The 24,673-nt window shown below is 35.0% G+C and overlaps 11 protein-coding genes and 7 long non-coding RNA genes across 19 annotated transcripts; 13 read left to right on the top strand and 5 right to left on the bottom strand.

Moving 5' to 3' along the window:
• Positions 1 to 5,064: 5,064 nt before the first annotated feature.
• On the bottom strand, positions 5,065 to 5,540 carry LOC148171621 (uncharacterized). The gene is made up of 3 exons (XR_015770499.1): positions 5,467 to 5,540; positions 5,291 to 5,410; positions 5,065 to 5,246 (listed from the first exon to the last, which is right to left on the bottom strand). It is a non-coding gene; the product is annotated as an uncharacterized LOC148171621 (long non-coding RNA).
• A 410-nt stretch (positions 5,541 to 5,950) lies between these two features.
• On the bottom strand, positions 5,951 to 6,910 carry LOC148171620 (uncharacterized). The gene is made up of 3 exons (XR_015770500.1): positions 6,342 to 6,910; positions 6,171 to 6,287; positions 5,951 to 6,123 (listed from the first exon to the last, which is right to left on the bottom strand). It is a non-coding gene; the product is annotated as an uncharacterized LOC148171620 (long non-coding RNA).
• A 1,719-nt stretch (positions 6,911 to 8,629) lies between these two features.
• LOC148171619 (uncharacterized) lies at positions 8,630 to 9,274 on the top strand. The gene is made up of 3 exons (XM_088042343.1): positions 8,630 to 8,694; positions 8,754 to 8,983; positions 9,042 to 9,274. The coding sequence occupies exons 1-3, from the start codon at positions 8,630 to 8,632 to the stop codon at positions 9,224 to 9,226; spliced, it is 480 nt and encodes a 159-aa protein (XP_087898469.1). The 3' UTR covers positions 9,227 to 9,274.
• Positions 9,275 to 10,243: 969 nt separating this feature from the next.
• On the top strand, positions 10,244 to 10,688 carry LOC148171618 (uncharacterized). Its single transcript, XM_088042106.1, has 2 exons — positions 10,244 to 10,418; positions 10,469 to 10,688. The coding sequence occupies exons 1-2, from the start codon at positions 10,244 to 10,246 to the stop codon at positions 10,594 to 10,596; spliced, it is 303 nt and encodes a 100-aa protein (XP_087898232.1). The 3' UTR covers positions 10,597 to 10,688.
• Positions 10,689 to 10,778: 90 nt separating this feature from the next.
• Positions 10,779 to 11,509, top strand: LOC148171617 (uncharacterized). The gene is made up of 5 exons (XM_088042342.1): positions 10,779 to 11,098; positions 11,156 to 11,272; positions 11,317 to 11,327; positions 11,408 to 11,426; positions 11,490 to 11,509. The coding sequence occupies exons 1-5, from the start codon at positions 10,927 to 10,929 to the stop codon at positions 11,507 to 11,509; spliced, it is 339 nt and encodes a 112-aa protein (XP_087898468.1). The 5' UTR covers positions 10,779 to 10,926.
• Positions 11,510 to 12,133: 624 nt separating this feature from the next.
• LOC148171616 (uncharacterized) lies at positions 12,134 to 12,614 on the top strand. Its single transcript, XM_088042104.1, has 2 exons — positions 12,134 to 12,396; positions 12,447 to 12,614. Exons 1-2 carry the CDS (start codon positions 12,219 to 12,221, stop codon positions 12,572 to 12,574), a joined length of 306 nt encoding a protein of 101 aa, XP_087898230.1. The 5' UTR covers positions 12,134 to 12,218; the 3' UTR covers positions 12,575 to 12,614.
• A 73-nt stretch (positions 12,615 to 12,687) lies between these two features.
• On the top strand, positions 12,688 to 13,079 carry LOC148171615 (uncharacterized). The gene is made up of 2 exons (XR_015770508.1): positions 12,688 to 12,861; positions 12,910 to 13,079. It is a non-coding gene; the product is annotated as an uncharacterized LOC148171615 (long non-coding RNA).
• A 1,001-nt stretch (positions 13,080 to 14,080) lies between these two features.
• On the top strand, positions 14,081 to 15,124 carry LOC148171614 (uncharacterized). The gene is made up of 2 exons (XR_015770501.1): positions 14,081 to 14,289; positions 14,981 to 15,124. It is a non-coding gene; the product is annotated as an uncharacterized LOC148171614 (long non-coding RNA).
• Positions 15,125 to 15,173: 49 nt separating this feature from the next.
• LOC148171613 (uncharacterized) lies at positions 15,174 to 15,724 on the top strand. Its single transcript, XM_088042341.1, has 2 exons — positions 15,174 to 15,450; positions 15,503 to 15,724. Exons 1-2 carry the CDS (start codon positions 15,174 to 15,176, stop codon positions 15,628 to 15,630), a joined length of 405 nt encoding a protein of 134 aa, XP_087898467.1. The 3' UTR covers positions 15,631 to 15,724.
• Positions 15,725 to 16,413: 689 nt separating this feature from the next.
• LOC148171612 (uncharacterized) lies at positions 16,414 to 16,969 on the top strand. The gene is made up of 2 exons (XR_015770502.1): positions 16,414 to 16,586; positions 16,644 to 16,969. It is a non-coding gene; the product is annotated as an uncharacterized LOC148171612 (long non-coding RNA).
• A 68-nt stretch (positions 16,970 to 17,037) lies between these two features.
• LOC148171611 (uncharacterized) lies at positions 17,038 to 17,644 on the top strand. Its single transcript, XM_088042100.1, has 2 exons — positions 17,038 to 17,198; positions 17,247 to 17,644. The coding sequence occupies exons 1-2, from the start codon at positions 17,151 to 17,153 to the stop codon at positions 17,553 to 17,555; spliced, it is 357 nt and encodes a 118-aa protein (XP_087898226.1). The 5' UTR covers positions 17,038 to 17,150; the 3' UTR covers positions 17,556 to 17,644.
• Positions 17,645 to 17,713: 69 nt separating this feature from the next.
• Positions 17,714 to 18,393, top strand: LOC148171610 (uncharacterized). Its single transcript, XM_088042091.1, has 3 exons — positions 17,714 to 17,944; positions 17,993 to 18,121; positions 18,168 to 18,393. Exons 1-3 carry the CDS (start codon positions 17,890 to 17,892, stop codon positions 18,368 to 18,370), a joined length of 387 nt encoding a protein of 128 aa, XP_087898217.1. The 5' UTR covers positions 17,714 to 17,889; the 3' UTR covers positions 18,371 to 18,393.
• Positions 18,375 to 19,023, top strand: LOC148171609 (uncharacterized). Its single transcript, XR_015770506.1, has 2 exons — positions 18,375 to 18,735; positions 18,783 to 19,023. It is a non-coding gene; the product is annotated as an uncharacterized LOC148171609 (long non-coding RNA).
• A 157-nt stretch (positions 19,024 to 19,180) lies between these two features.
• LOC148171608 (uncharacterized) lies at positions 19,181 to 20,092 on the bottom strand. The gene is made up of 4 exons (XM_088042340.1): positions 19,617 to 20,092; positions 19,441 to 19,569; positions 19,267 to 19,390; positions 19,181 to 19,205 (listed from the first exon to the last, which is right to left on the bottom strand). Exons 1-4 carry the CDS (start codon positions 19,669 to 19,671, stop codon positions 19,181 to 19,183), a joined length of 333 nt encoding a protein of 110 aa, XP_087898466.1. The 5' UTR covers positions 19,672 to 20,092.
• LOC148171605 (uncharacterized) lies at positions 19,645 to 24,131 on the bottom strand. Of its 2 annotated transcripts, none has more exons than XR_015770504.1 (4): positions 24,018 to 24,131; positions 22,632 to 22,687; positions 22,470 to 22,580; positions 19,645 to 19,709 (listed from the first exon to the last, which is right to left on the bottom strand). It is a non-coding gene; the product is annotated as an uncharacterized LOC148171605 (long non-coding RNA). The 2 variants fall into 2 exon arrangements; XR_015770503.1 differs by lacking the exon at positions 19,645 to 19,709 and adding an exon at positions 21,527 to 21,608.
• Positions 20,188 to 20,655, top strand: LOC148171607 (uncharacterized). Its single transcript, XM_088041192.1, has 3 exons — positions 20,188 to 20,236; positions 20,286 to 20,414; positions 20,463 to 20,655. Exons 1-3 carry the CDS (start codon positions 20,188 to 20,190, stop codon positions 20,600 to 20,602), a joined length of 318 nt encoding a protein of 105 aa, XP_087897318.1. The 3' UTR covers positions 20,603 to 20,655.
• LOC148171606 (uncharacterized) lies at positions 20,863 to 21,953 on the bottom strand. The gene is made up of 3 exons (XM_088042095.1): positions 21,464 to 21,953; positions 21,289 to 21,417; positions 20,863 to 21,236 (listed from the first exon to the last, which is right to left on the bottom strand). The coding sequence occupies exons 1-3, from the start codon at positions 21,507 to 21,509 to the stop codon at positions 21,037 to 21,039; spliced, it is 375 nt and encodes a 124-aa protein (XP_087898221.1). The 5' UTR covers positions 21,510 to 21,953; the 3' UTR covers positions 20,863 to 21,036.
• Positions 23,761 to 24,587, top strand: LOC148171604 (uncharacterized). The gene is made up of 3 exons (XM_088042084.1): positions 23,761 to 24,077; positions 24,122 to 24,262; positions 24,313 to 24,587. Exons 1-3 carry the CDS (start codon positions 24,026 to 24,028, stop codon positions 24,549 to 24,551), a joined length of 432 nt encoding a protein of 143 aa, XP_087898210.1. The 5' UTR covers positions 23,761 to 24,025; the 3' UTR covers positions 24,552 to 24,587.
• Positions 24,588 to 24,673: the final 86 nt, after the last annotated feature.

Here is a 24,673-nt window from a genome sequence, read left to right as displayed (position 1 = left end):
ATTTGAAGTGGCGGCCAAACAAAATGGATGGTCGGAAGAAGAAAAATCCTCATTTCTGATAGTTTCCTTGAGAGGGGCGGCTCTGGACCTGCTAGAGACAGTTCCAGGTCGAGACAAAGAGCGGTACGACCAGCTGATGGCAGCGTTAGAGGCCAGATTTGGAAACCAACACCTGCAGCAAGTATACGTCTCAGAGCTCAAGACGCGGCGGCAGAGAACTGGAGAGTCTCTGCAGGAATTTGAGGCAAGTGTCAAGCGCCTTGTTTTGCTCGCCTACCCTTCGGCTCCGGCGAATTTTGTGGAACAACTAGCTGTGGATACGTTCCTGCAAGGGATTCGAGATCCAGAAATACAAAGAACGGTCCGACTGGGCAGCTATCACTCCGCAAAAGAAGCTCTGGTGCGCGCTCTAGAGGTGGAAGCCGTTTTCAAGAGCTCTGTAAATGTCCCCGATTACCGACGAATTCGAGGTGTGGGTATTGACGAAGAAGAGGCAACACCTACCGCTTTCGTCACGAAAGCCGAGCTAAACGACATCCTCAAGGAAAACAGGGAGCTACGGATGGCACTGAAGCAGCGAACTAGCCAGACCTGCTATCGTTGCGGAAAACCAGGCCATTTTAAACGTGACTGTAGGGTTGTTCCTAGGAACGACCAGAACGGTCCCCAGTCACGTCCTCAGCAGTCGGAAAACTAAAGCCCAGCAGTGTCAAGGGGCACACACTGGCTGGGGAGAGCACAAGCCCCAAAGTTATTTCCGTTATGCGTTTGAAGAGGAATTTTGAGAGTTTGATAATTGAAGGAAGTGTGAATGGGAGAAAAGTGAAGATGACGGTCGACACCGGAGCCATGGTTTCCCTTGTGAGAAAGGACATGTTGGACAACAGGACATCTCTGGAAACAACGAGTGCTATTTTAAAAACAGTCACGGGAGATGTCGCCACAGTAAGTGCCGAGGCAGAGGTCACGGTCCAGTTGGGAGGTATGAAGTTTCGGCATCGGGTGCTGGTGGCAGGAATTGAGGATGAGATGATCCTGGGAATGGATGTTATTGGACGACATGGGATTTCCTTTAATCACAACGAGAAGATCCTCAAGATTGGAACCGAAAGCTTTGTGTTATCGACCCCAGAAGTAAAAGAAGATGGAGTGAAAGCGTTCGCCTGTGAAAATACTTGTGTGGATGGGAACAGCGAGAAAGTGATAAGTGTGCGTTTAGGAAGTAACTTTGGGAGCTGCGTTGGAATGATTGAACCGAATAGAGACATGACAAAACCAATTCTTGTTGGAAAGACACTAGTAAAAGTGACGAAAGAAATACCTGTGCGGGTGGCGAATATCAACCCTACTCCAGTCACGATCAAGAAGGGCGATCTAGTTGCTGTGTGTGTTCCGATCTCCAGAATAAGTGACGCACAGCCATCAAAGAAAAACGTGAAGAACGTGAAAAAGTTAAAGCTGGAGGTAGACACGAGTGACCTTTCTGAAGAAGAGGCTCTTAAAGCGCAGGCTTTCATCAAGAAGAATAAGGACGTGTTCGCCGTTGAGAATGAACCATTAGGAAGAACGAACATCGTTCAACACAGAATCAATACGGGCAACCATCAACCCATCAGACAGGCACCGAGAAGGTTACCGTGGGCGAAGCAAGAGCAGGCCGAACAGTTGGTAAAATCCATGCAAGAAGAAGGGATTATTGAAGAATCCAACAGTCCTTGGTCTTCGCCGGTTGTGCTCGTAACCAAGAAAGACGGTAGTACAAGATTCTGTGTGGATTACCGAAAACTCAACGATGTTACCAAGAAAGACAGTTTTCCATTACCCCGGATTGACGACACTCTCACAACTCTGTCAGGGTCGACGTGGTTCTCAACCTTAGACCTGAAGAGTGGATATTGGCAAGTGGGACTTCATCCCGAAGACAAGGAGAAGACAGCGTTTTCCACGGGAAGTGGCCTGTACCACTTTACGGTTATGCCTTTTGGGCTTTGCAACGCACCCGCTACATTCGAAAGACTAATGGAATGTGTGTTGCGTGGATTGACGTGGAAAACTTGTCTGGTTTATTTAGACGACGTTATGGTCATGGGTAAAAACTTCGATGAACACCTGAAGAACCTTCAAGAAGTGGTAGACCGGTTTAGGGGTGCCAATTTGAAACTTAATCCGAAAAAGTGCCATCTATTTCGGAAGAATGTGGAGTTTCTGGGGCATACGGTGTCATCTGAAGGAATCAAGACCTGCGAAGATAAGATTCAGGCGATTAAGGAATGGCCCAGACCCAAGGACAAGCACGATGTGAGAAGTTTTATTGGACTTTGCACGTATTATCGGCGGTTTGTAGAAGGTTTCGCCAACATTGCTGCACCTCTGCACAAACTAACGGAAGCAAAGGCATCATTCAACTGGACATCAGACTGCGAAAGCAGTTTCAAGCGACTGAAGTTAGCTTTGTGCACTAGCCCGATTTTGAGCTACCCCAGGACTCATGGGAAGTTCGTCTTGGACACAGATGCCAGTAACATCGGCATTGGAGCAGTGTTATCGCAGGTGCAGGATGGAGAAGAGAGAGTGATCGAGTACTACAGCAAAGTGTTGAGCAAGCAAGAGAGAAATTACTGCGCTACAAGAAAGGAATTGCTGGCCGTTGTAAAATCTGTAGAGCATTTCCACAAATACTTGTTTGGCCACGAGTTCTTGATAAGGACTGATCATGCTGCCCTTACGTGGTTACTACAGATGAAAGACGCCGAAGGACAAGTGGCTAGGTGGATTGAGCGGCTACAGCAATACCACTTCAAAATCAAACATCGACCAGGAAAGCAACACAATAACGCTGACGCTCTCTCTAGAAGACCTTGCAAGGATTGCAAGCAGTGCGCGAAGATTGAAGGGCCATTGCCGGTAAACAGGATGGTTATCGGTTGTGATGATGACTGGACTACGGAGAATCTTCGGAAGGATCAACAGGCAGACCAGGAAATTGGGCCACTGCTGGAGTGGAAGGAAGCGGATAATGGAAGGCCGCGTTGGGAAGATGTCTCGGAAAAGAGTCCAGGGTTGAAGGCGATGTGGGCGCAGTGGGACTCACTGCTAGTAGAAAATGGGGTACTGAAAAGGGCTTGGGAAAGCGCAGACGGGAAGAAAGTAACCTCCCAGTTACTAGTGCCCAAGAATAGAGTCCCCCAAGTACTCAAGGAGGTCCATGACGGGACATCAGGCGCTCACTTCGGAGTGAACAAAACCTTAAGTAAGATTAGGCAGCGGTATTACTGGGTTGGCTGCCGGGAAGATGTCGAACGATGGTGTAGGAGATGTTCAGTTTGTGGGGCGAGCAAGGGACCTCGAACGCGAACTAAAGGAGGCATGAAACAATACAACGTGGGAGCCCCGTTCGAGAGAATCGCTCTAGATGTGGCCGGGCCATTTCCAAAAACTGATGACGGCAACAAGTACATCTTGGTTGTGCAGGATTATTTCAGTAAATGGCCGGAAGCGTATGCCCTTCCCAACCAAGAAGCCACAACAGTAGCTCGAGTCCTAGTGGATAATTTCTTCAGCAGGTTTGGAGTTCCACTCGAAATGCATTCCGATCAAGGAAGGAATTTTGAGTCTGGCGTTTTTCAAGAGATGTGTAAGCTGCTGGGAATTAGGAAGACTCGAACTACACCCTTGCACCCGCAATCCGACGGCATGGTCGAGAGATTCAACCAGACGATGGAGGAACATCTGTCCAAGGTAGTGGAAGAGCACCAGAGGGATTGGGATCGTCGACTGCCCTTGTTTATGATGGCCTACAGAGCTGCCATTCATGAAACCACGGGAGAAACACCAGCGAAGATTATCTTTGGAAGAGAGCTGCGTCTCCCTTGTGATCTTCTGCTTGGTTCGCCTGGGGCGGAACGAAAGGAAGTACCGGAATTCGTCGACAACCTGAGAGAGACCCTATTGGATACACACCACCTTGTGAGGCAGAGGATCAAAATGGCTAGTGACAGAATGCGGTCCAGATATAATGTGACGGCTAATCATGAAGGATTCAACGAAGGAGACTTGGTGTGGTTATTCAACCCTCGGCGAAAGAAGGGCCTATCTCCGAAGTTGACACCTACATGGGAGGGACCGTATAAGGTGATCAAGAGGATCAACGACGTGGTGTATCGGATCCAACGCAGCGCCCGTTCAAAGATGAAAGTGGTTCATCTAAATAGACTTTGTAAATATCACGGAGAATCAGGTGTTTGGTCTGATCGGGACGATCAGAACTAAGAGGGGGGCAGTGTTACGAGAAGATTCTGGAAGCTTCGAGCGCCAGCGCTGGAATGTTCCGTGCGTTTCGAGAATCGCCGTTTCTAGAAGGTCGCTGAGTCATAGGCGGAACTCCCGAATATTCTCGCAGCGCTCCAGCATTAGGCTAGTAGTAGGGGAATATCTGTATATAGGGGAGTAGCGATAGGATTGTAGATAGTCTAGTATTTGGAAATCCTGAAAAGTGTTGTAATTGTGAAGTACGAAAGTGTTCATAGTGCACAATAAAACTGTTATTGTTACAAGCGAGACTTTTGATTTTTCGGCCAACGTGACAGTATTTTGAACTTTTTTTGCATGTACGCTCTTCAAAACTGTGTATTTATAAAAAAAAAATTATTTGAAACTTTTTAGGTGATTTATTGATTACTTTTGAGAATTTCATGCACATTTCGGTCGAGTGCTCCATTAACAACCATTGGATCTCTTTCAAAACTCACAACACGGAGTATTTCATGCTCTTTTTCTGCTTCAATTTTCACATTCTAAACATTTTGAAACTTTTAGTGTAACATTTAGTTTATTCTTAAAAATGTCAAACGGTTTCAAATCAGAAATTGGAATGGCCAGCATGTAGTTGTGTTCTAAACCAAATTGAAGATGCTTAGGATGAAATAAGGCAGTCTTTACTGCATCACGATATTGTCAGGCAGAAATTAGAGCTAGAGGACATTTTTTTCCTTTTGGTAATCTGTGTTGATATGTATCTTCTTAATTTGTTTCTTAGAGTTTTTCTTGATTGAGTGAATAAAGGCAGCAGATACGATCATTTTATTTTGGATCAAAATATTCACAGAGCAATATCTAATGATCGTTACATTGTGTGGTATCGCAAAAATAGCAAGAACTGTTTTCCATCTCATTGATAATTTTGCATTCTGCTATCATATTAGTGTCATCAGTGAGAACGCAACCTCTAGAATACTCCAGTTTTCCACCTGAAACCATATTAAAGTAAAAATTCTTCTTAAATTTCTTTTACTTGGAGGTTGTGCTATTATTGCAGAATAGCAACTCATAGGACCTGCAAACGTATTACATTGTTCAAGGTACGGATTATCACATCCACGAGTGCAAGTGTAACACTCAAAAAGAGCTTGAACTGAAAAAGAAAATGGATTTGTAGAAAAATACATTTTTATAGATAAATCGAGTTACCTTCAAATAGAAGAAAAAGAGTGCAAACCACCACGGCAGCCTTCATGTTTGATGATAAGTGGTGCCAAAAATAAGTAAGATTTTTATCGTGAAGGACGCTGATATTGATAATGGAGGATCAATTTCTATCTTCTCTGGCGTCAAAAGGAAAATACAGAGTGATGAAAAAAAAGGGGCTCATGCTACCTACCATGTTGCAGCTTATTCTTTCTGAAACTTCAATTTTAAAATTGAAAACCAAAACGAAATATGTGCTGTTTTAACTAAAATAAAAGTTTTTTGTTAAACAGTCAAACTCTATTGAGTGTAAACTTTTATAACAATTTCTTTGTTAGAGATTATTTTTTAGTATTTTTAGTATTAGTCGCTTAGTTAGAAGAACTGTCAAATGTAAAATTTTATTAGAAAGTCTTGAGCAGATTGCTATTTTTAAAATAATTTTGTTTTGATTTTTGGGATGGTTTAACAGAAAAGAAAATGGTACTTTCACTCATGGACGCTTTTTATTCATCACTCTGTATGTCTAATGATCATTACATCTTGTGGTATCGCAAAAATAGCAAGAACCGTTTACCATCTCATTAATATATTTGCATTCTGTTATCATGGCAGTGTCATCACTGAAAGCGCAACCTCTAGAGTACTTCAGTGTTCCATCTGAAACCAAATTAAAGAAAAATGTAACTGAATTTTCTTAGTTTTACTTGGTTGTGATTTTGCTGCTGAATAACAACTCATAGGACTTGAAGATGTATCACATTGTTTAATGGCCGGATTATCACATCCACCGCGACAAGAGTAACACTCAAGAAGAGCTTGAACTGGAAAAGAAAATAGATATGTAGAATAATTCGAATTTAGAGATGAAGAGTTACCTTCAAATAGAAGAAAAATAGTGCAAACCACCACGACAGCCTTCATGTTTGGTAATAAGTGGAGCCAAAATTAAGAGATATTTTTATAGTGAAGGACGCTGATAGTGATAATGGAGAATCTATTTCTATCTTCTTTGGCGTCAAAAGGAAAATATAATTTAAAATACGAAGAAACGAGATTATCGATCTCTTAATAGGAATCCAGATTTTCATTTTGAGTGTATTTTTCCATAAATGAAACACGTTTTTATCTCTTGCACTTGAATTTTATTTCAAAAATTTATCATCTTTGAAGTAGTCATCAATAAAAAACTTTAAGCTCTGAAGGTTCTTGGTAAAAGATTGCGCAATATGTTCGCACTCAAAGAAGCGGGGTTTATTACGCAACTTTTTTCTTGAAATTTTTGCAAGTGCACTTGTTACAAAAGAATAATTTTAAAATTGTACAAATTTAGGCAGCAACTTCAGCTTAAATGTGAAACGCAACATTTATTATTTGTGACAAAATTAAAGCAAATAATGTAGCAAGGATTAGCACTGATAGTACGAAGTTGATGTTGATTCCAAATGACAAATTGAACAGATAATAAAAAATGTGTTATGTTGAAATGGTTTCGCAACCTTTGTGTCGCCTTGTAACTACAAATTATATTTAATTCTAGAATTTATTAGATTCTTGAAAGTTATCTGGTTTTCTCGCACTTTGAGCTTATTACTACAACAGTTCTAACTCACATTTTTAAATTTTCAAGTTCTGATATTCAGATTTTTTCGTCAAAAGTCGGAAAATTAATTTAAAATTTTGGAAGTTTAGATCGTTGATTTTCTTTGTGTCATGCAAACTGTCTGTGATTCTTGATTTTTATGTTTTTACAATCTTTAGTTTTTAAGTGCTGGTTAATTCAAATTTTCAGGTTTACTTAAATAACAGATTTTTATTATTTATCAGATTCCAAATTCTTCTAGACAAATTAGACTATTTGAAGACCCTAAACTTTTCAGTTTTTCTCCAATAGTTTTCACATTGTCTATTACAGTTTTTACATTTTTAATTTAAAATTATAGTTTTGCTAAAAAAATTTGCATTTCCGGTGGGTACTTATCGAAATACTTAGCACTTTTCTCTAAACAACAGCATAAACCGACTTTAGATAACATTCTTTTACATTTTCAACATACTTTCTGGAACAAGATTACGAAATTGACTTTATCTATGAGCAACAAATAATTCGTTTATAACATGTTCACTTTCGGTTACTTTTGTGTATTTTTTAAACATACCTTTTGAACAATTCACTTAGATAAAACATAGTATTACACTCACATGTTATGGCTCTTATTCACTAGGTTGATTTGCTTTACCCTTTAGCAAGCTCGCTCGGGTCAATCAACTTTGTGAATAATTATATTATTGATTTTATAACATATTCGTATAATAATATACTATTTTATTATTTTGCTTCTTATTGTTAATATCGCGATATAAAAATAAGCAATAATGCGTCTTTATTATAATGAAAGAATTACGGTAAATCAGTCCAAATACGTCATAGGTAAAACTCTAGATTTAGACTAATCAGTAATATTAATAGTATTATACTTCTAGTATTTAATTACATAAGTCTAAATAGAATAATGAAAATAAGTAATAAAATTATTTGAAAAAATTGTCTAAAATATAGTCAAATGGAAGACATAAAATAAATTTCATTGACTGCAAAGAGTCCATTTGGAAAAGTTACTTATCTATTTTTATAAAGACAGAAGTTTTATTTTATGATGACAATTTTTGTAATAAAAACACTGTGATGATGGCTTATCGTCATCATCATTTTAACAATTCAAGTGTTTGATTCTAAGAACACTAATAAAGATTTTATCAACATCCAATAAAATCGAACCAGTGTTTTTCATGATGAGTCAAGCAGCATGTGGCAGAGATAACTAAACAATTAAGCAAGTTCCTCTTTTCTAAATCGTTGCATAATCTTTTGGTGTTGAGAATTCTTTGCCAAACTACAAACTAAAAAGATCTGTTTTTTGGAACACGTCAACTTATTTTTTGACCAAACTATATTCCGAAATTTGTTCAAACTTCTACATGATTTGGCATATTGATCGTTTTTTTTTTGTAACTATAAGATAAACAGTGTTATCAATATTCATCAATCAACAAGTGCAAATTTAGTCTCTAACAAAAATAGCGGTGCAAAAATCAATAATGATTAACCTTCACAGACATTTTTGAACTGTGATGGAATGTTAATTCTGTACAGTACCAATCAAAAATGTATTTATCCACGACCTCCAAAACTCTTTATTTTAATCTTTACTTTAATCGCAAAAATGTGTCGTCATTTTGTAAAAGTTTGATCCCTTCTCCCCACTTCACCTAATTGTTTCCTATAAAAGGGACGACTCTTCCAGAAGAGTTCAGTTTGAAAATAACGTTTCAAAAATGAACAAATTCATTATTACCTTGGCTGTTTTCGGGTTCCTGTGCTGGTCTGGTGCAGAAGCTGCAGCAAATGTTACGCAATGTTATGGGTGCATATTGAAATGTGACGATCCGATGAAAGTCACCGACTGCCCTGTTACTGAGGGCGTAGAAATGGCATGTATTAGTTCTTCAGTATCAGGCGGTATGGTAACAATGTTGTTATATTGATCATGTATTACTGCTTTTATTTTAATATGTAGAAGGACAAACTGTCGTGACAAAAGGTTGCACTTCCCTTACAGAAGGTAAAGCCACTTGTGATGGTCTAAACGCGGTGCAGTCAGGATCTTGTTATGTTTGTTCTGAAAATTTGTGTAACTCAGCAGAAATGTACTCGTTTTCGATTATTCTTTGTGCTGTTGTCTTACTATTTAGATTTATGTAGTTAGACACATTTATTTATTTTTGTTATTGAAATAAAATTTTAATATTATATTAGTGTTGTTTGTTGTACGTTTGAGGATTAAACATACATATAATGCCCATTCCGAAAATGATGTAATAAAGGGATAGGCAAAAATAAAAAGAAAAAGTGTCTCGTCTTGTTAATTTTAACCTTCTGAGAAAGAATTTTAAATTAAAATTGGAATTTAAAAAATAATTACACGTTTTAGACCAAATTTGTACTGGAGCAGTGGGTAGAAATCCGTTTTGTCACATCAGGTCAGGACTACTATTTGTAAAGTAAGTTTGGTTTTTATGAGAAGAGGTTTTTTTGGGGCATGAAAGGGGTTTTTAAATATTATGAAAAGTACTAACTCTAGCCATACGTTTTAAAGATTGTTGAAAAGCTTATTAAATATTGTCATAGCAATTCCAAACTTTGTAAATTTTGTAAAAAAAACTTTCAAGAATAATGTGTGAATGGAAGAAACTGGACTTTAGATTAGATCATTCCACTTTACAAATAACTATTTACTTTTCTAATATTTAATAGACATTGACTAGTGTAATTAAACCGAATGAAGGATCTACTCTCAAAATTTTACGTTTCCAATCCTTGAACTAAATGAGTAGGCAACCAACTCTACTTACGAGATAAAAACATAACATTATGTATACATAATCCCGATGAAATACAATATTTTATCACTCATTAAATATTTTCATACGTACATATCAAAACTTGTACCTATTTGCCACAAATTAATTAATTTAAATATTAATTAACCCGGCGCATCCACCATTTAAACTCGCTCGAAAATTTTGTATTAATCTGTCTCTCATTAGCAAACAAACTGCTGATACGTGAGATGTTGAAATTTGTTTACTACACTTCTTAAAGGATATGACCACTTGAAAAAAAAAATTATCTACAATTTGACCAATAGTATTATTTTTTTATCTAACATCTCCTATATAAAGCTCAAATTTTTGATTCCTTACAATAAAAGTCTTTAAGATGAAAACCGCGACAGTGTTTTTTAGTTTTACTTTACTACTTTTCTGGCAAAGTGCCGAAGCAGGAGTCGAAAAGTGTTATGCGTGCTATGGATCCACCTGTACGGAAACAATAGAGTATTGTGAACACGCGGAATCTATAGAATACAACTGTATTTCCGAATTTGCTACAAGCAGTAAGTTTTTTATTGAGAAAAAAATGTCTTTAAAAAACGCATGTTTTTAGGTTCTGCAACTCTTTACTATAAAGGCTGTGTAATACCTTCTTCTGGGGACGTTATACTGAATTGCGAACAAGTTAATTCGAGACCTCCAGCGTATTGTCATATTTGCAAAAAAGATTTGTGCAATTAATCTTGTAAATGTAAGGAAATTAAAGCGTCTTGTAATCATCATGATTCTTTAAGAAACTGTGCTTAAATAAAATGACGAAGTAAAGAATAGGTCACTTAAGTTTCTTTATTTACGAGTTCAGAGTATTGACAACATAATAAAATTAGACAAAACTACGATGAAAGATTTGATAAGAATGAACGAAATTTAAGATAAAATAAAATTCTTGACTTTTGATCATCCTCAATATTTTCTAGATTTACCAAGTGTGCGCATGTTCTTACAGGTTATTTTAAAATCGTTATTGTCTCATTTAATCTGTTTAATAATAATAAACGTAAAGCTTTTACAATGAAATTAGTGTTGCTTATTTTGACGACATTTCTCTTTTGGAAAATCACAGAAACAGGAGTCCAACAATGTTATTACTGTGAAGGAAAATGTGAAGATCCTGTCCCGACTAAAAACTGTGTTGAAGCAGATTCTATAGATTATTTGGGTTTAAGTGAAGAAGTTGTGAAGGGTATGAGTTGTACAACGTAAAAATACGATAAAGTAAAAAAATTGCGTTGTTTTCTAGGTGAAGCAAGATTCGAGGTTAAAGATTGTTCCGTTCACACTGAAGACGTCGAATATATCTGCGGGAGACTTAATAATACGGAAGGATCTTCTTGTTCTCTGTGTGCTGAAGATTTATGTAATGTTTAAAGTAAAAAATACAGAAATAAAGAGCAAATAGAGGTATTAAAACTGTAGTTTTGCAATAAAACAATTTTAAATTCTTCAGGTTTTCATACTTTTAATTTTATTTTCATACTTTGGGTTACTTTAGGGTTTTGGATTGCATGATTGTTTGATTTTCTTGAAAGAAATCTTTCATTGCTTAAAATTTTTTAGTTTTGAAATTTTTCTAGATTTTTTAATCTTATTCTAAAACCTTAAGTAGTTGTAGCACCAAACTTATCGAAATTACGACTTAGTGGCGGATATAAAAAATTTTTGCTTCGTTTTAAAAGTAAAATTTTTTTAAATTTGTGTTTTTTGTTCTACACTTTTGTAATTTAGTAGAGATAATACACGACTTCAAAGTAGTAACTTCCTTAAATTTCATAGCGACAGCATCAAAATTACTAAAAATACGCTGTTTAAAGGCTAATATCGGAAAATTTTGCTTCATCTTAAAAGTAAAAATTTTTAAAATTTGAGTCTTTTGCTTCACAATTTTGTAATTTGGTGGAGCTAATACACGACTTAAGAATAGCAACTTTCCCTAATTTCATAGTATGTAGCATCAAAATTACTAAAAATTTTTGCTTTGCTTTAAAAATAAAAAGTTTTAAAATTTGTCTTTTGCTTTACAAATTTGCAAATTAAAAAAAAGAAATGTCAAAAATCAAGAGAAAAATTTAATCTGCAGATTGCATAAAATTTACGTTCAAGTAGAATATAAATCTTTTAAGTTCAAAGAGTTTTGATGTCCGAATTTTTTAAATCTTTGTTCTCTCAAGCTTAAACAAGTTTGAACACGTTTTCACATCTGTCAATTACAAACCAATTGAAAAGATAAGTTTTTAGTGAATGACATCTTTGTTCCTTCTCACCTATAAAATAGTCTAAAAATTTCAACTCAAACAAACACTACAATGACAGCAAGCACAGTACTTTTTATTCTGGCAACATCTCTTTTCTGGAGCTGCACAGAAGCAGGAGTAAAGCAGTGTTACTTCTGTGAAGAAGAATGTGAAGATCCTGTTTCATCAAAAGATTGTATAGCTGCTGATATATTAGATTACCTATGCCTAAGCGAGAAAGTTGTAATAGGTATGAAATTAACAACGAAATGTACAATTTTATTGATTTTCGATTTTTAGGAGGTATCCAACTTGAGTTTAAGGATTGTGCTGTTAACACTGAAGATATCGTAAATGCCTGCAAATCTATCAATGAGATCGACGGATCTGTTTGTACTCTGTGTGACAAAGATTTGTGTAACTTATAATGAATTAAAAAAAAATTAAATAATTAAAATGTTATCTTAACTATTTTAACTTTTCTATCTATAAGTACTTACAACTTCCTCTGCATTGTTTCATTCTATAAAAATAACCACAATGAAATCTACACAAGTGATATTCACTCTAACTCTACTTCTATTTTGGAGCACCACAGACGCAGGAGTCAAGCAATGTTACTTCTGCAACGAAAATTGTGATGATCCGCAAGTAAAAAACTGTATTGCGGCAGACAAATTAGATTATTTATGTCTGAGTGTTAAGACTGGAGCAGGTATAAACCAAAGTACTGAAAAAAGTTTTTATCACTGTGTTCTTCCAGGTGATGAGCAGTTTCAGTTCAAAGACTGTACTATTAAAACGGAAAATATTTCAAGTATCTGCGATTGGGTTCATGATAACCAAGGATCGTCTTGTTCGATTTGTGATGAGGATTTGTGTAATTTGTAACTTTCGTTTTTATTAAAACGTGTTATCTTTTCAAAACAATAAGTTTTTTGTTTGTTCTAAAATAAGAGTGGCCAGCTTAAGATTACATACATTACGATTATATCAAAAACACTGCTATCTTCATTCTAACTACACTTCTGTTGCTGTTCTAAAACTGGATCAAAGCAGGATCCAATAAATGTTACAAAATGTGTCTTATCAATTGACGTAAAGATCGCAGATTTTCTCTTTGTTCTATTACTTTAATGCTTTAGAAGAATCCAAGTTTCTATCTCTTTCGATAATCTCACTAGTGGCGATATTTTTAACCAAAATTTTTTCTATTTTTATAACATTTCTGTCGCAGTGAAATCATTATCTCTAAGTATAAAATCCGCCCTGTCGTTCTAAAATTTTACAAAACAAGCCAAACGATGAAAACTGAAGTCCTCTTCTCATTTTCACTTCTTTTGTGCTTTATTAGCACAGAAGCAGGAGTTTCGCAGTGCTACAAATGCGTCAGAGACTGATGATTCTCTTCAAATTGAAAACTGTGAAGCTGTAGATGCGACCTGATAGAAGTTGTTCAAGTTAGAACGTTTTTCCACAGTAAATAAAATTAGAAGTTTTAAGTTATTGGTTTTAGATGAAAAAACTTAAGAATATAGAGGTTGTGCTCTTAATGGTCCTGAGGTTATCAAAAGCTGTGAATACCTGGACACGTTTGAGGGATCTTCTTGTTCTATTTGTATGGAAGATTTATGTAATAAGTAATGATATAACAGTAAAGTGCAGGTTCAGATAAAATTGGCTTTTCTTCTAGAATCTTAAGAATATGTTTAATCTGTGTTTTAAGATTTTCTCTTAGGTTTCTAAATTTTTACAATTTTGTAATTTGGTGCAGATTGCATAAAATTTATGTTCAAATAGGATATAAAACTTTTGAGTTTAAGGAGTTCTTTCAAGTTTAAACAAGTTTGCACACATTTTCACACCAGCTGCAATCAATTGAAAAGATAAGTTTTCAAGTTTCAAGTTACTAATCTAATAAAAAATATCAGAAAACAATCTTTATTTTTCCTACTTCTCATTACAGTTGTTACAATGAGAATCGTTGTAATTTTTGTTTTTCTCTTCTGCGTTAGCAGTGCAAAATCGTTTGCCACTCAGTGTTACATTTGTGCTGGGGTTTGTGAAGATCCTCTGAAGATTATAGACTGTGTTCAACCGCAAGAATTGAATTATGGGTGCTTGAAAGAAACTACTTTGATTGGTAATAATTTGACACGTTATCACGTTCATAAAATACATTTTAGTAGAGTATAAAATGTTACTTCTGGGCCACGGCATTTGGCGTGTTAAAAAACAGGACAGAATCCTACAAATTTAGCTGTTTGCTCTAAAGTCAACAACCAAAAAAGGCAAAAAACCTCTCAAAAAGCATTAATTTTTATCCACCCCAAAAGTACCCAAATATCTGTAGACCACCAAAAATTGTTGGGCACACGAAAAAACGAGGTAGAATTCTACAAATTAATGCTTTTTAAAGGGTTTTAGCCCTTTTTTGGTTGTTAGCTTTTAGGCAAACAGTTAAATTTGTAGGATTCTGTCCTATTTTTTAAGACGCCAAATGCCCTGATCCAGAAATAGAAAGCCATTTTGGGGTGTTTAAAAACAAGGCATTTTCTAAGTTTTTTGTAACTTTTTTGGTTGTTTACTTTTGGAAAAACACTAAATTTGTAGAATTCTACCCCGTTTTTTCGTGTACCCAATTTTTGGTGGTCTACAGATATTTGGGTACTTTTGGGGTGGATGAAAATTAATGCTTTTTGAGAGGTTTTTTGCCTTTTTTGGTTGTTGACTTTAGAGCAAACAGCTGAATTTGTAGGATTCTGTCCTGTATTTTAACACGCCAAATGCCGTAGCCCAGAAGTAACATTTTATACTCTACTCATTTTTTGTAGACGATGAACCGCTAGAATTTAGAGGCTGTGCTCTCTACAGTGACGAGATGATAAAGAATTGCGAGTACCTAGACTCTTTCGAAGAGTCATCTTGTTCCATTTGTACCGACGATTTATGTAATAAATAATCCAATAAAAATTAAACTGGAGTTAATTTATTTTGCGTTGTAAATTTTAAAAACTAAAATGGTGGATGCGCCGCGCAAGTCATAGTTGTCTAATAAGAAATTCACTTCTTATCTATATAGATAAAAATATTTTCCAACTTCAGAGTGATTTTTCTAACATTACAACTCTAACAATGAAAATAGTTATACTTTTTGGTTTCCTTCTGTGTGTCAGTAGCGCAAAATCGTCAGCCACTCAGTGTTATTATTGTGATGGAGTTTGTAAAGATCCTCTGGAGATTGTAGAGTGCTCCAATACACAAGATTTGGATTATGGGTGCTTAAAGGAACAAAGTTTGCTTGGTATGAATTTGACGTAGTACTGTACAAGTCTCATACAATACTTTCTTTGTAGTGGATGATCCGTTGGAACTTCGAGGTTGTACTCTAAACAACGACCAGGTGATAAAGACTTGCGAATACTTGGACTCGTTGGAAGACACATCTTGCTCGTTTTGTACTGATGATTTATGTAATAAGTAAATTCTTTATCTATCGTTATTCGTATCGTATCTGTGCCAATGACAATAAAGCAAAAATTTTGTAATTTTTTCTGAATAAACTAAATATAAAATTATGATGATGATCAAATGAAAGAGAACTGCAACTACGTGAAAACTTTACAGATTCTTCTTGTTCTAACTGTTTGTTTTGATGAATTTTGTAACCTGTAAACTATAAGCCTTATACAGTATCTTTCTTTGTAATCAATGAAATGGAATTTAGAAATTGCATTCCAAACAACGACCAGGCGATAAAAACTTGCGAATATTTGAACTCGTTTGAAAATGCATCTTGTTCGTTTCGTCCTGATGATTTATGTAACAAATGATCAAAAAATAAATGGATTCCTTAAGTATCCTTATTAGATACATTTAATATGTGCTAGTAACAATAAAGCAAAACTTGAAACTTTTAAAGATTGTTTGTTTTATTTGCTTTAATTTGTAATAATAAATTTGATGAAATAATAAAAAAAATGATTGTGCATAATGAGAAACATTACTTATAGTGTAAACAGGATTATAGTTTAAATAGTTACCAAACATAATAATCTTGATAAACTCTAAGTTAACAGAACGCACCTCCTCGTGACCTCGGTTAAATATTTGCACAGGTTAATTACATAACATAATACAATTTTGTGCAAAATTCCTAAAAAAATTGCTTTTTTTTTAATTGAAGTACTCATTTCCGAAACTGATTATTTTATAATTTATCTATAAGTAACTCCTCTCTCTATAACATCAATTGATAATTGTTGCTAACTGTCACAATGAAGCTTGTTGCCACGTTCTGTGCTTTTGCAATTTTCTTGTGCTTCGCTAACACAGAAGCACTGCGTTGTTACTTCTGTAACATGACCTGTAGCGATCCTGTAGATTTACAAGAGTGTTCTTCACCGGATTATGGGTGTCTCGATGAATCTATGATACTTGGTATGAATTTTGTGTCGTAAAAAAGTATATATAAGGACAATAATGAAACTATTTCAGCTGATAATGACACTGCGGAATTTAAAGGATGTGTCGAATATACTGATGATTTGGTCGAGCATTGTAAATATTTGGATAGTTTAGATGTCGCGTCTTGTTCTGTTTGTACAGAAGATTTGTGTAATCAGTAACTATTTTCACTCAATTATAATAAAAAAATCAATAAATTGAATAAAAAATAAAGGTATCAACTCTCACAACCTCTTCCACATAACGGCAAACAAAAATACTTTTCCTGTGTAGCAGTTGAAATAAAAATAAGTTCTAAGTTTTGAAAATATGACCTCAAATTATTATTATTATTATTCAATCATATTTTTTGTACTAACAAGCACAATGATAGTCTAATAAAAATTACTGCTCATCGCGCGTTAAAAATTACCATATCAATTATGACATAACATTGTATTTTTAAAAATATTTAGTAATTTTTGGTAATTAAGGTAAAAAACCGAATGAGAAACATATAAAAGTGAATCCGAACTTTTAGAAACCATCCATTACAACATGAACAATTCAACACGACTTTGTGCTCTCGTTTTAGTAGTACTTTTGGTACGAACTTCTCATTATTAATTTAAAATTTCTAAGTAATGTGTTTAGGGTAGTGCAATTGCACAGATTCCTGGAGGTGGTGGATTCCCTGGAGGCAATAGCGGTGGTGGCTTCCCTGGAGGTAATGGAGGCGGTGGATTCCCTGGGGGCAACGGAGGCGGCGGTTTCCCTGGAGGTAATGGCGGTGGTGGATTCCCTGGAGGTAATGGAGGCGGCGGCGGCTTCCCTGGAGGTAATGGAGGTGGTGGCTTCCCTGGAGGCGCTGGAGGTTCTGGAGGCACAGGAGGTTCGGGAGGCACTAGTGGTAGTGGATTTCCCGGAGGAGCTGGAGGTGGCCAAACTTTTGGTCAAGGTTAAGACTGAACTGTGATAGTTTTGACATTTTTGTCCTCTTAGTGAAAATATCTGAGCACATAAAGAAATAATAAATGGCTTAAGCTGTATAACACGTTTCGTTTTCTGTGATCTGCAACTTCAGTGTTTTGACTTTGAATAAAACAAATTAGTATTTAAACAAACAAGAAGTGTTTTGACCGGTTTAGCCGTGACACTATTCAGATTAGCAATGTTTTTGTCACATGTTTCAGTTATAAAACCGTTTCGCACGTAAAAATAAATATTTAAACTTATAAAACTTGATTTCAGCCTCATATAAGTAAAGACAAAAGCGAGAAAAAATTACACATTCGCAATGAAGACTTTTATCACTATCACACTTGCTTTCGTGCTGTTTCAAAGCAGCTCAGGTAAGACATTCTTTTCAACTTTCTTTCTATCTAAGCACACTTTTCTAGTTAACTCGCTTCAGTGCTATGAGTGCACAGGTCCTCTCAATGTTAATTCAGACTGCCAGAACTTGAATCATATTCCACCGACAACCTGTACCAATCCGAATCATGTTTGTGCTGGATACATCTTGAAAAGTAAAATTTTTGTTGTAGAATCACATAAATCTAACGTCACTTCTAGATCCTGAGACTGAAATTCTACACAGAACTTGCGCTTCTGACGATATCTGCGCACTTTTGGTTGCTCAGTACGAAAATGATCCCTCAATAAATGTTTCACTTTGTCAAGTTTGTGCTCAGGAAGAGTGCAATTCAGCAGGAAGAACAGTTTCAATTGTAGCCTTGAGTTTTCTGAGTCTGTGTGTTTCTTATCTGTTGCTATAGAATAAAGACGTGTTTTAAAACCTTTTTAAACAGTTTTCACATTTCTGTTTAGTTTAAATAAAAGAAGCAGTTAACTCTGAGTAATTTAGAATATATTTTGCAACACAATCAAAGAGCTACTTTTAGTTTACATTCCGGAAACGCAAACACCAAAAGTCATAGTCACAGTTTTTATCAGCGAATTATGGGTGCACTGTTATCAGTCATAAATCAAAAAATATTGGTTCAAAAAATGTATTAATAATATCTAAGCGAGGTAATAAAACTTCATTTCTCCCAGTAACTATCAAACGAGTCGAAATCGTCCACAATGAAGTCCGCAATAATTTTCACACTCTCTTTGATTCTCTTCCAAACCATTTCAGGTAAGTAAGCAAAATATTTATGAACAAAACTCAGGTAAATTTTTTAGTAAACTCTCTTCAATGCTATCAGTGCTCAGCTTCCCTCAATGGCAATTCGGACTGCGAAAAATTGAGTTATATTCCGCCTACAAAGTGTGGCGATGAGAATCATGTTTGTGCTCGGCATATTTTGAAAAGTATCTTTTAACAGTAATTGAATGAATTTAATGCTTTCTTTTCCAGAACCTGAAAGTGAAGTTCTTTTCAGAACTTGCAATGTTAACAATATTTGTTCAGAATTAGAGACTCAGCACCAAAACGATCCTTCAGTCACCATCTCGTCTTGTGAAGTGTGTCATCAAGACGGATGTAACGGTAATTCAGCAGAAGGAAAAGTTCCAGTTCTGATTACAAGTGTTCTGAGTTTGTTTGTTACTTATCTGTTGCTGTAATAAAAATAAAAACGTTAATTTTGTAGTTCCTTTGATTGACTAAAGAAATAAAACGACTTATTAGAATCAAATCTTTATTCACTATCAGGCTGAATTGCACCCACTTCCAGTACAAACATTGCAGTTTACGATATTAGCAGAAGGATTAGTTGCATGTTCGATTGCCAACTGGGAGCAAATGTCCTCAGTTCCACACTTCCTGTGCAAAATTTCGGAAAGAGCAGCTAAAATGATAATCTCATTATAACGTTGTACTACACAACACCAAACGTACTTTTTAAGACATAACTAGCACAGACAGTTTCACCAACGGCGCACTCCTTCGGTGGGATAAAAGCCAAGTTTTCACATCCTGAATTGATGTGTAGAGGACCGGTACATTGGTAACACTGAAGAGATGTTACTACAAAGCACAATTACGTATTTCTAATTGAAATTTAAAAAACTTACCGGAATTGGATTGTAAGAAGATGAGCGCTACGACGAAAACTGCGACGGACTTCATTGTGATACTTTAAGTGTGGTGGTTTCTTCAGTTTCGTGCTTTTTATAAAAAAAGATTAAATCTAGAATCTACAAGTTAAAAACCATTGCAAATATTAGCTGACACGCGAAGAAAATATTTTGGAGTGGAATCACGCAAGTCAAATTCTGTTGATTTGACTCTTTGGGTAATCTGTGAAGTGACAGAAATGGTTTATAGTGTAAATAAGGGAAATTTGTATTGTTCTATATTCCCACAAATATTTACAAATCTGTGCAAGTGTTTTAATTTTAAATGTAATTTCAACAAATAAATTGACTTTCGTCACTCCGCCAAAAATTCCACGTAAAAGTCAAGTCGTTTTTTCGATCTGTTTGCATCTTTCAGCGGAAATAAATATTTGTATTGTATTATAAGATTACCGTTAATACGAATCAACTCAATTTTGACATCTGATGCAAATATTTGCGTGTGTATTTTTGAATCACTCCACCTCTTATATAAACGCGAAAATTGTCTTAAGTTTCAAACACCACAATGAAGTCTCTGGTTATTTTCACCCTCGCTCTAGTGTACCTCAGCACCGGTAAGTCCTCTTTTAGTTTATACAAAAAATCATAAATTTCTTTCTTTAGCCAGTGCTCTGGACTGTTACCAGTGCTCCGGGCCTCTTCACGTTAACTCCGATTGCGAAAACTTGAATTTTATTCCGTTGAAAACATGTCACGGTGTGAACAACGTTTGTGCTTCTTACGTCGTTAAAAGTACGTTTTTTGCATTTTTTGTGGTGATATTCTAGTTTATTTTTGCAGCTCCTGGTAATGAAATTATGCATAGAGTTTGTGCAACTGAGAATATCTGCAGTCATGTGGAAGCACAATATGCTCATAATCCGGCAGTGAGTGTTTCAGGATGTCGGGTTTGCGGCCAAAATGGATGTAATTCGGCGTAAATTGTAAATTGATTGGAATTTGTTTCTTCTATTATTATCAATAAACTTCATTTAGTGGCAAAATCGGTTTATTTTTTACAATTTTAGAGACACAAACAGAAGAAAAACAAAATTCTACATAAAAATAATGGGATTTATGTTTTATTAAAAAATGTAGTATTACAATAAAAAAAACTAGAATTGTTTGAAGCTTTGACCAAGATTTAATGGAAAACTGAAAATTACATCGACTCGATAAGCGAATAAATGATGTTTCGCTCTTTAGTCATAATCTTGTATGTACACAAGAATTAGTGTAATAGATAAGTGCAGATAAAAAATTATTTCTGTTACGTATCATAAAAAAGTGTCTTTTTTTAAGTTTGAGTACACCCAACGCAAAAAAAGAATCAAAAAAGCAGTTCACAAACAACTGTAAATTTCACAACCCTTTATCAAATCAAATATCCAAAACAAATCATCACCAGTGCTGTTATAACAGAACCAGTTCTAGTAATCGAAGAATTACAATGATCATCCTCGCAAATTTTGCATTGCCGCACATTAACTTCCGGCGCATTTAAATATTCCTGTTTTAAGTCATCACAGAAGCTTCTCGAGTTGCAATTTCTGTAGATAATATCCATGCCAGGTTCTTAAAAAAGTTCGCATTACTTTAAAAAAAAAACACAAAAATTCCAACATACTGTCCAATACATGTAATGTACAAACTTGGCCACCACCACACTCAATTATTGGCATTTCTTCCCAGTTCTTTTCGCAAGGTAAATTTAGGTTTAAAGGATCGGTGCATTGGAAACAGCGAAGAGAGAGAGCTGAAAATTTAGAATTAATGGTAGTGAAATTAATTTGAGGACTTACCAGAGTCAAGGAGAAGAACAAGGAAAAACGTGTGTATAGTTGGCATGTTGATGGGTAAATGTGCTGGGTCGGTATCAGGGATTAGTACGTATCTTTTAATCTAAATACCACAGGGGAATTTATCTTGAAGACGGTTTTATGCGCGCTGTTATGAAATATTTGAAAGAATAAAATTTATAAACTGTTGAAATTTTGTTTATGAATTAGTCATTTCTAAAATAGTGGAGTGGAGACGTTGTTCACTTTAGTTTGTTCTAATTGTACGTAATTAATTAAAGTCCACTTTAGAAAAAGATTATTGCTCAATTGGGTTAATCCGCTGTAATCCTTGAAAACACAAACTAATTTATAGATCAAGGTTTTTATTTTTTTATCTGTTAGCAGATAAAATAATGGAGATTAAAAATGCATTTGAATTCGATATTACTATGAATCATGACGATTATTATGGTGTTAAAACCGTTGAATGTAGGTACTCACTGCTTTATCAATCTGCAAACAGAAATTTTCCTCAAAATTACTTCTAATAGTAATAAAAAAGTATGTTCCTTTCATAAAAGATAACCATTTTCAAAATATTTACAAAATTACGATTTTTTAAAATTGTTGCAAAAATGGCGAAGGCGCCAAGTTTCTTTATCAAAATAAAATTTCAACTTGTATTAGAATCTCCATCTCTTCTTGTAAATTCGTAAACACAACACTCATTATATTAATTAATAATTTCTCTAGTTACATATCAATAAATATGTGATGATATAACCAAAAAGCACCACAAGCTTAAAAAAAATCCAGACATAGCCATTACACTTGCACCATTACAAAAATCAGATCTGCAAATTTTACACCGAACGAGATTAATTTCCTGCGAAGTCAAATACTGAGTTTTTAAATTATCACAAAAACTTCGCTTGTTACAATTTCTGTATAGTTCGACGTTGTTTTCCTCTCCAACTTCTTCAAAAATATTTACATTATAAAATATAATAAAATTATTAAAACATACTTTCCAAAGCGTGGACCGTACAAGCACTCTCAATACTATTGTTGTTATTGCACTTAATCGTCGTCCATTCCCAAGATGAGTTGAAGGATTCATAGCACAAAAGAGACAACACTAAAATTCACGTCTATTAAAAAACTGGAGAAAATAGTGAAGAAAACTTGCCCGGAGTGTTTAGAAACAGAAATGAGAGAAGAATAAACGTGTGAATGGTCACCATGCTGTTGGATAAATGCGGAAATAAATCGATATCAGAGATTTATAAAATATACCTTGTAATCTAAATAAACGGCAAAGTTTATCTTCAAGACGGTTTTATGAATACTGGTGTGGATAATAGAGGGTATTAACGATGCGTAAATATTTAATGAATGGGAAATTATATGAGTTAGGGTGTGAAAAACTGAAGGAGGACTAGTGTCGACTAATGAGATTAAAGGTGGTAATCAGAGTGATATAAATGTATTATTTAGCGTGGATTTATAATAACTATAAATAGTAAATCAATAATGTTCTTTATTATTGTCTAGATTTTATTGCCTTCTGGAACTAAAAATTAAAAGATTTTTTGCGTATAATAAAATATATTTTCTTATTATGTATACCTTTAGTTTAAAAAAATATTGAGCTAAAAGATGAAACAAAGTTTTTATAACAATTTCCACGTACTTAAATAAATAAATAAAAATGTAATAAAAACCAAAAATAACAATTCCGTGATGAAAAAAAATTCAACATCGGTCTTGAGGTATAGGCAGCCAGCTATGCTTGATTTGAAGGCTTGGCCATGGCTATTATTAGTTGACTAAACTGTGTCGAAAATTACCGATCATTTCAACATTCGGAGGGCGAAAATTTTGAGCTTTGAGCTTCCCTCCAAAGCTCATCATTCTTCATCCAAAGATGCCAGAAACTTGTGGGAAAAATAAGTCGAACTGAAAATGAATCGCCAAGTATTATAGGCAGCCAGTTAGACTACTCCAAAATGCAGAATTCACAGAAAAAAATTTGTACATGGGCTAATTAAATCCCGGGCTTCTGAGCGGTTATATTTAGACGTTTTTTAAACAAACAGACTCACTTAATGAAGCAAATCAAGCTAATTTTAGAGTTATCGCGTGTTTTCAATCTGTTAGCTCAAAATTGAGATCCTTTGTCAATCAAACGGGTTTCACACTTCGAGTTTTCTCTAATGCGATATTTTTAACATCGGGATTAATACTACGTAGCAAGTTAATCAAAATAGGTTTATTATCAACTTAATGAGTCTTCGCTTATCTTCTTATCATCATTTTTTTAGTGATAATTCAGAAGTCAAATGACTATCATGCATTCCTCAAAAACAAAGTGTATAACCATCACTTAATGGGTAACATGTTTATAAACTTCAGGTTTTCATCACCAAAATACAAACATTCTTTCCCATTTTAAAATACCTACGCCGTTAGATTTTGTATCGTTCAAGCGACTCATCCTCGCTGATAAAATCACGTATCTCTTCTTATCTCACCACGATAGAATTAGCTCATTATACCAAAATAATTTACAAACCTAACATCATGTTGTCCATCATCCATTTCTTGGTTTTGACATGCTGTCTCACAACTTCAGGTAAGTTGAGAACAGTTTTTCCTCTCACAATTTTTGCTTTCAAGTTTGGGCAGCGATGCAATGTTATCAATGCTCTACTGCAACAAAGCCTGATTGTGCGGATCTTTCTCAAACAAACAATTTGGATAAATGTAAGACGACGACAGGATCTGAAATCAACTGTCTGAAGTACACTTATAAAATAAGTAAAGATTTTGACCGTTTGTTGGATGTTCAATTAATTTTGATATTTAAGATGGGAAACAAATTACTTACAGAGGATGTAGACAAAAGGTGGACACCTGCGAAGATGTTAAAAACGCAGTATTAATGGAGAAGAAAGAATTTCTTGATTGCAAGTTGTGTGATACTGATTTTTGTGGCAAAGACGAAAGCGGCCCTGTTGATCCTGGTGATGGTAATCATTCAACAGCTTTAGTCGGAGGTGTGGCTTTCGTAGTCATGTGTGTAACTTCGATGCTATTTATTGTTTAAATTATTTAAGGCCGAAATAAATTTTATATCCGATTTTATAAGTTTTTAGGTTAATACATTATCGTCACTGTTCCAGGAAGAGTTATTTACTTAAGATTATCTCAATTTACTGCTTTCCAACT

The sequence above is a fragment of the Gnatocerus cornutus genome, chromosome 7 (assembly GCF_029298725.1).
Source record: "Gnatocerus cornutus isolate USDA-ARS CGAHR chromosome 7, icGnaCorn1.1, whole genome shotgun sequence".
NCBI lineage: Eukaryota > Metazoa > Arthropoda > Insecta > Coleoptera > Tenebrionidae > Gnatocerus > Gnatocerus cornutus.
This window is presented reverse-complemented; position numbering and strand designations above follow the sequence as displayed.